At 40.3% G+C, this 12168-nt stretch overlaps 1 protein-coding gene across 3 annotated transcripts in view; it reads left to right on the top strand.

Moving 5' to 3' along the window:
* The window catches only part of rnf216.L (ring finger protein 216 L homeolog), a 78974-nt gene that overhangs the window by 15211 nt on the left and 51595 nt on the right, over positions 1-12168 (top strand). For all 3 annotated transcript variants that reach the window (XM_018233923.2, NM_001114820.1, XM_018233924.2), the window contains 1 exon segment: positions 5910-5986. In XM_018233923.2, coding sequence (XP_018089412.1) covers positions 5910-5986 — 77 coding nt within the window.

The following is a 12168-nucleotide window of genomic DNA, read 5'->3' as shown; positions in this document are numbered from 1 at the left end:
TTGAAAGTCAGTGTCATTAATTTGATTCTGAAAGGTAACGGAAGCTAGTGTAGGGATTGACAGAATGGCGAGGCAGAGGAGGAGCGGTTGCTGAGGTGTATGAGCAGGGGCGTAACTATAGAGGAAGCAGACCCTGCGGCTGCAGGGTGGCCCAGGAGGTATAGGGGTCCCATGAGGCCCTAATTCATATACAATTTCAATAAATATTTGAGAAACAAGTCAACCTCTAAACATTTTGGGGGCCTGAAAAATAATTTGCTGTGGGGCCCAGTAATATCTAGTTACGCCACTGTGTATGAGCCTTGCAGCAGTGTTCATGTATGGACTGGAGAGGTGACAGTCTCTGGAGGGGAAGGCCAATTAAAAGAGAGTTACAGTAGTCTAGACATGATATGATGAGAGAGTGAATAAGATTTTGGCAGCATCTTGGGTGATAAATGATCGTATTTTGGATATGTTCCTTAGGTGGAAGTGACATGATTTAATAAGTGACTGGATATGAGGAGTGAATGACTGGGGAGAGGTGGTGATAGTGGAATTGTTAACTATGATGGATACTTCCGGGATGTTACTGGTGTTAGTTGGAGGAAAGTGAACCATTTCAGTTTTAGAGAGGTTTAATTTAAGGTAGCGTTGCGACATCACAAGATAAGCAGTTACAGCAGGCAGAACTTCATGTGGGGGGCCACACAAGGGGAGGTCACGGGCCAAGTTGGACAGCACTGTGCTAGATAGTTTTTTGTTGCTTATCTGTTCTCTACCGTACAGCTTGATAATTTTCTTTCATATCACCCCTTACTATATTCTGTATTCAAAGGTTTAAGATCTGTCCTGATAAACTTCTTATTTAGGTCTTGCACCTTGCACTCTTCTGAATAGCTTTTAATATCATTTTTGTTTCTTTTTTCCCCACATGAAGCCATGAAAAATTGAGTACAAGGGTTGTTTGCTCCTATTTCATTTAGAAAAAATTAGTTATTTAAAGTAATTAAAATATTCTGTTGCCCACCACTGTTATAACTAGTGCATTTGCTTCAGAAATGCAGGCAATGATACTTTAATTACAATACCTTCCCCTAAGTCAAAAATGAACAAGTTTAAGGGGAAGTCTAAAATAGAATATGGCTAGAAATGCTGTATTTTGTATACTAAACATAAACATGAACTTACTGCACCACAAGCCTAATCAAACAAATGATTTATGCTTTCAATTTGGCCACAGGGGGTCACCATCTTGTAACTTTGATAAACATCTTTGCAAGACCAAGACTGTGCACATGCATAGTGTGGTCTTGTCTACTTAGGGAACGTCCTAAATTATCAAAACGGCACAAGTCAAATAATATCTGCCAGAAGCCGATACAGCAAGACTGATTAATAATCAGAATAGGCAGACTGCACTGGGTCCTGTGTTGTCATGATTTTATAGTTTTAGTATTGTTTAATACAAACTTTCTCCAACTCTGCAGAACCCGTGGTTGAAGCAAAATAATCCTCCAAATAGAATCCCAATCTGTTTAAATCTGGCTCCATGATCTTTGTCCCTGCAGCTGGAGTTGGAAACCGTAAAGGCAAAAATAAAATCCAAAACAAATCTCTACACAGTCACTGACTGCTCTACAGGAAAACAAACAAAGCTGCTTGGAGTTCTGCATGGCTGGGAAGTAAGGCGGGGCCCCCCCCCCTGCTGTTAAGTATGATTGTTCCTTGCAGAGCAGTTAGGGACCGTCTGACAATTCCTATCCTCAGCAGTAAATGAAGGGGGAATTTCACTGCATACAGGTTCCTTATAAAAACGGTACACATTTTTTAATTAAGGTATATTAGAGAGAGGTTTATTTTTCATTAAAGAAAGTAAAAATTGGATTTTATTTTTTTGCCTTTACATGCCCTTTAAAAAAAAATTTAAATAAAAAAAAGGACCAAATACAGGAGCATGTGGGACAACCGTTTCACCAGTTTCCTATCCATGTACGAACAGCATTACGAAGGCCATATCTGACATGATCTATCCTTAATAAATCAGTGCTAGTTATTATTTATATTACCATCACAACTTTAATTTTGAAGATGAGCTATTAAAAAAAAAAAACAACAAATATCTTGCCCACCAAAGATATCTATCTTGCGGCCCTATAATTGGCAGGTTGAGATCGCAATCCACTTTTAAATGTTGGAATTACATCTGATTTCCTCCAATCCGTTGGTACCATGCCTGATAAAAGTGAGTGACCATGCCCGAAAGAGGCCTGGCTAAAACTAATTTAGAGGATATATTCCATCAGGCCTTGGTGCCTTGAGTAAACCTTTATGTACCATATCCCATGTCAACCACTGACTTGATTGAGCTAAACCATCTGTGCCCCATTTTGAGTATGTCTTAGAAACTGATTACTCTATTATATACACACATATATATATATGGAACTCCGAGGTAACTTCTAATATCCTCATATTTTGCAACTGGGGGTACTTTATTTATTATAATACACAAGGTTTAGGGAGTCACGTGACAGAAGTGACATCACAACTCACCGTTTATAACTGATGACATCAGAACTCACCGTTTATAAGGATATAATTTACAAGATATTCATGGCTTTTGTGTATTATAAAAGCTCTTCTTCATTCCTATTAACTTCATTACTTCTGAATTAAGCAAATAGGATGGTCCTTAATGCTCTTACATTTCTTTTTAAGGGAATAAATTGAGGACAGTAACAATTTTAATATAATTTTAAATGACCACTATCTCTGATCTTTTTAGCGCAAAACCCAACATAAGGCACTAAATTGTTCTTCCCTGAAATGTAGTGTCTTTGCTGTCCCAGTGTATATTTGCTTTCTGCAACAAACATTAAATGATATGACATTATTCCCGAGTAGTTCAACTACTTGCACATTTACTATATGTTCTGGGTTGTTCTCACTATATGCAGTATAGCTTGAATTCTTATTGAGTCCTCAACAATCTGCAGCATAGACTTGTAATGTAACAAGTTTATATAAGAAGTGACAACTTCTAATGATTAGATTACATGTTGTTTCCAGGCAAAAATAACACTTGTAATTATTATTATTTATTTAGGGTTCTTATGTTAACACTACTTTATAGAGCAGTAGTAACAGTCGTAGTACATTGCCAGATAGTCTTCAAGCCAGGCTGTCATGGTGATGATTACCCCTCGTTGTGCTTATTTGTAGATGAGGAGAAAGCAGACTATTAGGTTGTGTAACATTCTTAGTAGGTGAGGTTGAAATAAGACACACATCCATCAGAAAACCTGCTTAACTGCTTGTGAGAAAAATACACAAAAGCCTGCCAATAAAAGTATTCAAACAACAAACCCTCTCTGCAATTCCTGTGTCTCAGGGAAACCATGCACACTGTTATGTTGCTCCAAATTACAATCTAGACTACATCTACTGAAACCCCACTGTCCAGGTTCCGATTTACCTCATTATAAGAAGCTATTACAATTGTCATGACCTGATCTAGCCTTAATAAAGCAGTACTGATTACTAGTTTTAATGACATTCTCCACAATATAATCTTCAATGTCATCCCTTGACAAACTCTGATAGCCTTCCCACAACAGATTGTTTTATTAAAATGGTTTATGGAAGATGACTATCTTCTGCATAGTGGGTTTCTGGATAACGGATCCATACCTGTATTCCCTTTGTTAAATATTGTACAGGTATGGGACCTATTATCCAGAATGGTCGGGACCTGGGGTTTTCCGGATAACAGATCTTTCCATAATTTGGATCTTCATAATTTAAGTCTACGAGAAAATCATGTAAACATTAAATAAACCCAATAGGCTGGTTCTATTTCCAATAAGGATTAATTATATCTTATTTGGGATCAAGTACAAGGTACTGTTTTATTATTACAGAGAACAAGTAAATCATTTTTTAACACTTGGATTATTTTGATAAAATGGAGTCTATGGAAGACGGCCTTTCCGTAATTCGAAGCTTTCTGGATAACTGGTTTCCGGATAACGGATCCTATACCTGTAGTTACATCACCTTTACCAAGCTGGTTCTGTTGGTTCTGACTCCTAAATAACAGATTAACACTTGCTTTTATTTTTTTTATAGAGCCACACTCTAAACCCATATTTTTTTTTTCTATTTATATACTAAAAAGTGATGTTGGCCATGTGATTTCAGCACAGAGCAACATAGTTTTAGCATTTTGTTTAAGGTTATGGTACCGTATATACCCGAGTATAAGCCGAGTTTTTCAGCATCCAAAATGTGCTGAAAAAGTCTACCTCGGCTTATACTCGGGTCAGCAGTACCCGACACGAGTAGCTGAGATTGCAGTCACTTTTAATCATTCCTATACCAACAGTTCACTTGGGGAGAGACTGCAATATCCCACAATGCCCTCTGTTGGTTATATGAAAGAATAACAGTGCGCCCTCTGTTGGTTATATGAAAAAATAACAATGACTGCAATATCACACAGCGCCATCTGTTGGTTATATGAAAGAATAACAGTGACTGCAATATCACACAGCGCCATCTGTTGGTTGTATGAAAGAATAACAGTGCGCCCTCTGTTGGTTATATGAAAGAATAACAGTGCGCCCTCTGTTGGTTATATGAAAGAATAACAGTGACTGCAATATCACACAGCGCCCTCTGTTGGTTATATTAAAGAATAACAGTGACTGCAATATCACACAGCACCCTCTGTTGGTTATATGAAAGAATAACAGTGACTGCAATATCACACAGCGCCATCTGTTGGTTATATGGAAGAATAACAGTGACTGCAATATCACACAGTGCCCTCTGTTGGTTATATGAAAGATTAACAGTGACTGCAATATCACACAGCGCCATCTGTTGGTTATATGAAAGAATAACAGTGACTGCAATATCACACAGCGCCCTCTGTTGGTTATACGAAAGATTAACAGTGATGGCAATATCACACAGCGCCCTCTGTTGGTTATACGAAAGATTAACAGTGATGGCAATATCGCACAGCACCCTCTGCACATGGTAGTGTGACAGTGGGACAATGCACACAGTAATCCGTTTGGTAATTCTCTGTCACCATCAGCTTTGCAAAGAAGTCCGGTTGATCGCTGGGGGGGTCGCTTTTGCGGAATGTGCGCTGCTGGGAGACAGGGCTGTAGCTGTGTCTAGGCTTATACTAGAGTCAATAAGTTTTCCCAGTTTTCGTAGGTAAAATTAGGTACCTCGGCTTATACTCGGGTCGGCTTATACTCGAGTATATACGGTAATACTGGTTGGAATATGAGGAAGTGAAGAGCTCCATGTGGAACAAGTGAAGGGTTATCAATAGGGATGGGCCTTGTTTCGACACGGAAATTATGCTCATAGACTTGTACGGCAGCGTGCCTCAAAAAAAAAAAAAGTGCGTCAAAACATTTTTGCCGCCCATAGACTTTAATGGGCGTCAGCGAATTTTTGGTGAAACGGGTCAAATTTGCCCATCCTTAAGTTATCAAAACCAGTTTTGCTGTTTAAAATGTACAGATTTGTACATATCCTGTGAGCATTCACTGTTATTGGGGCAGTTTGTGGTGTTTTTTATAAATATATCTGAATTATAGTGTATATATATATGTTTTAATTTTGTTCATTGTTGCTTGAGGGACTGTGTAGACTCATACCGACAATCTGTTTAAACTTTGTTTGAATGTCTGGTGGGTAGGCTTATTTTACCTCAAGAATGGTCTGCCTATTGATTATATCTCATTTACTTTAAGGGGTCTTCAGCACAACTCTTTGGAATGATTTAATACCAGCGTATCTGTTGCACTTTTCACTGTAATAAGTGGAATTAAGGGCATTGCACCTTATAATATTTTTCCCCTACCTCATCTAACCTGTTAATGCTAAGTTTGTCTGCTATACAGGAAGCAAGATTTCCAGATGTTGAGCAAGGGTATGTGAAAGGACTGATTCTCTCCAAACAGTGCTACGACTTAAATGTGTAAGTAGGGAACAAAGTAACCATAATTACAATTTATTCATATGTATATGAAACATGACAATGTAGGTTTGTTTATTGGTAGTTACAGCAATGTACTAGTAGTGTGTGTGTGTGTACGTGTGTGTGTGTGTATATATAACATATACTGAATACTCATAATCTGACTGCCTTTATTTGACTTTTTTAATTTTCTGCTTCACTTGTATCACTTTATGCCATTAAATGCTAGTCTGCTTGCTTTCCTGAATTCAGGTTATCTAAGAACTGTTTAATATGTTAAAATGATGTCTCATTTAAAGGGGAACTATCGCGAAAATGAATTTAATATAAACTTCATTATACTAAAATAAGAATTTTTCTAAATACAATCAATTAAAAACTGTTCAATCAATTCAGACTTTCTGAAATAATCATGTTTTTCGTCACAATCCCTCTCTCTGCATCTGCTCTTCATTCTTTCTTCTTGCAGCAGATATTCATTGACAGTTAGAAGATCCAATATATCTTATGGGGGGGGGGGCTTCCATTCCTAGCAGATGTATTAGAGCTCACTCAAATAACTGATTCCAGTACAAACAAAATCTAAAACAATAACTGCCTTTTGCACAAATCCTGCATGATGTCTGGTGATTTTAATAGCGTGAGCTCCAATACATCTTCTAGACAAAAGGAGTCCCCTCTATAAAATATATTGGATCTGTCAATGAATATCTGACACCCAACTCCTGCATGAAGAGAGAATGAAGAGAAACCAATTTCAAATGTAGGAATCAAACAGCTGTAGGGCAGTATAAAGTAAACTTACACACGACCAATTTACCGCTGGCAGCGCTGGAAAACGTATCCACGGGAGACGGTAGGAATAATATCAATGTCTGGCTTTATTTAAACATACATAGTGGTTTCAAAGTAGTGGGAGTGCCAAAAACTGACGCGTATCGTGCCCCACACTGGGCACTTCTTCAGAGTTCTCTGAAGAAGTGCCCAGTGTGGGGCACGATACGCGTCAGTTTTTGGCACTCCCACTACTTTGAAACCACTATGTATGTTTAAATAAAGCCAGACATTGATATTATTCCTACCGTCTCCCGTGGATACGTTTTCCAGCGCTGCCAGCGGTAAATTGGTCGTGTGTAAGTGAATGCTCGGCTGAGTGTTGCCGGGATCCCGCGATAGCTGCGGAGGACGTGGGAGAGTGGAAGGAGTGGGGAGAGCTCCGCCATCGATTTCTCTTTTCTAATAGTGACAGTATAAAGTAAACTGCAAGTGTTATTTTATTAGCAGTGTGAGTACACTACATGTTTTGGGCCGAGCCCTTTCTTGGCATGGCAAGGCATTATGGAATTTAAATACCTTCCATTCACCTCTTAAAGTGACAGTGTCAAGGGAATAGAATAAGATGTTACAAAATTCAAATAATATAACAAACAATATCAATCTGAAGTTAGTCCATTAAAGTTAATTCACAAATGTGTAGTCCATCCTTTATTGTGTGTCCTTGTAGTCCATATTAGGGAAATTGAATCATTGCCTATCCCTAATGCATACAGTTCAATATCAAAAGTACTGCCAAAGTTAGCCTACTTAGGGCTGCAAAAAAAACATGTAGACACAGTAAGCAATATTCTAAATTGCCAGCCCTTAGCCATAGCTCCTGTATCAACATATATATATATATATATATATATATATATATAAAAAAAATGTACTTTACATGGCAGGCGTTCCGTGAACGTTTTCAGGACTAGCTGGCTCTTAATACCCTTAGGTTTGCTGCAGGATAGGCAATGATGCAATCTCCCTAATTTCCTGATATTGTTTGAAATATTATTTGAATTTTGTAATATCTCGTATTCACTTGACACTGTCACTTTAAGAGGTGAATGGGGGAATTTCCTTGTATGAAGGTATTTAATCCCATAATGCCTTGCACCCTGTACACTTGAGAAATGGCTCAGGCTGAAACATGTAGTGTACTCACACTGCTAATAAAATAACACTTGCAGTTTACTTAATACTGCCCTACAGCTGTTTGATTCCTACATTTGAAATTGATCCCTTTTGTGGTGGTGCACAGACTCCTCAATCTACAGCCAAAATAAGTTGGAAGGAGCACGACTGAACCATAACCTCTCTTGGTCTCCTGAATGAAGAAAAACCGATGCTTAGAGAGGAATAGTGAAGATAAACTTGATTATTTCAGAAATGGTACAGAATTTTTAATTGTATTTATAAAGTTTCTTATTTCAGTATGCAGAAGTTTATCTTAAATTTTTTCCCAGCAGACCATGCCTCTAGCTGCCTGTCAATATTATCATACTAAGATAATGCTAAGGATGGTGGTGGATTATGAAGTTGTTTAGAGAGAAGACCACATTTGTAAGATGAAGTTTGTCTCCTCTACTTATCTGATAGGGTGTTGCATGGAAGCCCTGAGAGCTGACTTTTGGCAGAGTTTTTTCCTAAACAACAAGAAAGTTACCTACAATTTTGCTTAACTCTGTGCATCTCTGATGATATCTATATCATCAGAGGGAGGGAAAGCTGAAGTTTTGTTGTGGTCTCTGCAAGGTCAGAAATATATCTGATAAACCTTTGATGCTCGATGCTGTTCTTCTGTCGGAAGAGAAGTAAATAGTTTCTTTGAACTTTTGCCAGAATTGCGGCAAGAAAGGAATGGTAATGCTTTTAGGCAAATAATTAATTGATTTGGTCAAATTGATGGTACAGTCACTGCTGAGAAATACAGACACGTGTATCTATTGTGAAATATAAATACCCATCTGCAGTGAAAGAAGAACATGTATAGCACTCTGGTGGGCAGCTGTTCTTGTACAGGAAAGGTAGATGCCGATTGTTATTAGCAAGGGGTTAGAGCAGTGATCCCCAACCAGTAGCTCATGCGTAACATGTTGCTCTCCAACCCCTTGGATGTTGCTCCCAGTGGCCTCAAAGCCGGAGCTTATTTTCCCTAAAGTCACCCATGGTCAGCATTCACCAACGGGTTAACTTCCCCCTGCAGGCCAGCGGACAGGACCTCCCACTATCAATTTAAAAGTTCCACCTCTTCCCTTACCCCCTAGTCTTTTTTGTCCGGGCCAGGGAGAGGATAGCCTGTTGGATGAAGAAACAGGACTACTAAAAGAAGATTCGGTAAGGGCCTAAGATTAGCTCCCCAGAGAAGGGGTCAGCAGGGGCTTACTTACATGCCCGTGTCTCTCCTCCCGTGTGCGGGTCAGGGGGATGCGGAGGAAGCATGGCCGTGATGGGCGATGTTTGGGGCTGATCCTCCGGCTGTGCTGGTCAGGTGAAGTCTGAAGACGGAGTGTAAGTGCGCCATTAACTGCACGCCGCTTACTGTAGGATTAGGAGATTGCCATGGACCAGAAGTGACGCGGCGGAAGTGACGCGGCGGCCATTTTGGATGAGGGCAAGAGCGAAAAAATTTCAAGATGGAAAAAGGAAAGTATGGAGGCGGTTTTTGGCGCTAAAACTCCAGCGTCCTAGCCTGGAGAAGGCTGAATTCATTGGTGGGGCAGTCAGTGAAAGGAAAACATTGATATATGCAGGAGTCTGACCTGCCCTATTTAAAGCAATACACACTTCCTGTGGGTGCCATTTTGCCATCAGTTAAGCTGAGCATTTATGCACACAGGTACGTGGGGGATATCAGCTGAGTTTTTCTTGTATTCTAAGACCAGTGGCTGATTACTTTTTTATCTATTCTCTTAACCAGTTTTTCCAATGGAACCTGGTATGACGGGAAAAGCCTCTCACCCTAAAGGGAAAAGGTGATGTATGAGGTCAGAGAAAATATGGCAGGGAGAGAGGGCTCAGTTTCTAACAGTGTTGTTATTTTCATGCAGCCTTCCTGCTACAGATGTAAGAAAAGACAAGTCTCCAGAGAAAACGATTTCAGCAGAGAAACAACAGGAGCCTGGATCCTCTGTTTCACAAGAAAATCAATGGGAATCCTTAGCCTCGGTGATAAAACAGGCAGTTATTCAGGGATTCCAGGAAGTGTCAGGCACTAAGAAAAGACCAAGACACCAGCATGGAAGACAGGGGGAGTCTTTTTCAGATGTATCAGAGGGAAACCTGTCATTTGACTCGGACGTCCTCTCTCAGGCAGGATCAGAGGAGGGCGAGATTGATTCGGAAGAAGAATCAACATTTGATTTAGCGGTGACCCGTTAATAAAAGCAGTCAGACAGACTCTAACTTTTCCAACAGAGATGACAAAGTTATCATCGGCGGATAAGCTCTTTCCATCATCAAAAAAGAAATCCGCATGCTTTCCTGTACATTCGTCTATCAAGGAGATTATTGCGTCAGAATGGAAGAAGACTGAGAAAAGGGCTCAGACAACAGGGAAATTCAACAAGAAGTATCCTTTTGATGAACAGGATTCTAAGACCTGGGATTCACCACCTAAGGTGGATGCGGCCGTGGTGAGGCTGGCTAAGAAGACCACACTTCCAGTAGATGATGCGGCAGTCTTCAGGGAGCCAATGGAGAAGAAGATAGAGTTCAATCTAAGGAAAGCTTTTGGGGCCGCAGGGGCAGCCTGTAAACCAGCTGTTGCTCTGACTTCAGTGTCTAGAGCTTTGAAGGTGTGGTTGTCAGAACTTGGTGAAGCGATATCTTCTAATGTAAAGAGACCAAGGCTTTTGGAAATGTTGACAGATTGTAAAATGGCAACAGAATTTATATCCGAAGCTTCGATAGACCTAGTGCATTTTTCGGCAAGATCTATGGCACTGTCGGCAGCCAGAAGGGCTTTATGGCTGAAGACGTGGGCAGCGGATACAGTTTCAAAAACTAATCTGTGTCAATTGCCTTTTGAAGGTGAGATGTTGTTTGGAGAGAAGCTCGACGCAATTATAAAGAAGGTTTCAGGTGGAAAAAGCGTGTTTCTGCCACAAGAGAGTCAAGCAAAGAGACCACGCTTTGAGACGAACTACAACAAACCGAAGGATAAGTCATTCAGGACGTCTAAACAGTACAAGCCTGGTAGAGAGTATTCCAGGCAATCTTCTTGGAGATCAGGACGTCCAAGTTCCAGAGGGGCAGCGAAAAAACCGGGGTTTTTTTCCTCAGCCCCATCTACTTCCGGTCGACAATGAAGGTGGCAGGGCCCAGAACATGGTGGGTGGCAGGTTAGCCGATTTCTCTCATGTCTGGGCCACAACCATACGAGACACATGGGTACGAAACGTGGTGGAATCAGGGTTTTTCCTAGAATTCAAGACGGTACCCAGAAGAGATTTTTTCATAAAGTCTGTGGTCAAGGAGACAGAGTCAAGCAAAGAAATAGCCCAGGAGTACTTGAAACAGTTGTTCGAGTCGAGGGCAATAGAGATGGTCTCTCCTCAAGAAAGACGCACAGGTTTTTATTCGAAACTTTTTTTAGTAAAAAAGGCATCAGGCGCATTAAGACCGGTGCTGGATATGAGAAAACTGAACAGATTCCTGCAAGTGAGAAAATTCGGGATGGAATCCTTAATGTCAATCATGCAAGTCATTTCAAGAGGAGATTGGCTGACGAGCATAGATTTAAAAGATGCGTATTTTCATGTTCCGATCGCACAGGTGCACAGAAAGTATCTAAGATTCGCAATAGACGATGTACATGTTCAATTCAAGTGTCTTCCGTTTGGTCTAGCCCAATCCCCGAGGGTGTTTACAAAGATATTGGTTACTCTCATAGCGGAATTAAGAAAGGAGGGCTTGGCGGTGTATCACTACCTAGACGACATCCTGGTGGTAGCAAGATCAAAGGCAGAAGCAGAGATTCATACTGCCAGAGTAAAGGAATTTTTGCTAGATCACGGTTGGATAGTGAACCTGGAGAAAAGCAGTTTAATTCCCGCTCAGACCCTACAATATTTAGGGGCTTTGTTTCAAACAGACAGAAATTTAGTCAGTCTTCCCTTGGAGCGTCAAGTAAAGGTGGTCGACTTGATAGAAGATTTCAGGAAAAGAAAGACAGTGTCCGTGCATCATTGTCTGAAAGTGCTGGGATCCATGTCGGCAACTATACAGATAGTGAGATGGGCAAGATGGCACTTAAGACCCTTGCAGATGTTTCTTCTAAGAAATGTAAAGCAGCCTCATCTACATTTACAGAGGAGGCTGTTCGTACCACAAGAGGTAAAGAAGACCCTGTTATGGTGGTGCAG

Source organism: Xenopus laevis, chromosome 9_10L (genome assembly GCF_017654675.1).
Source record: "Xenopus laevis strain J_2021 chromosome 9_10L, Xenopus_laevis_v10.1, whole genome shotgun sequence".
NCBI classification, from domain to species: domain Eukaryota; kingdom Metazoa; phylum Chordata; class Amphibia; order Anura; family Pipidae; genus Xenopus; species Xenopus laevis.
The sequence above is the reverse complement of the archived record's forward strand: the minus strand, read 5'-3'. Positions and strand labels throughout refer to the sequence as shown.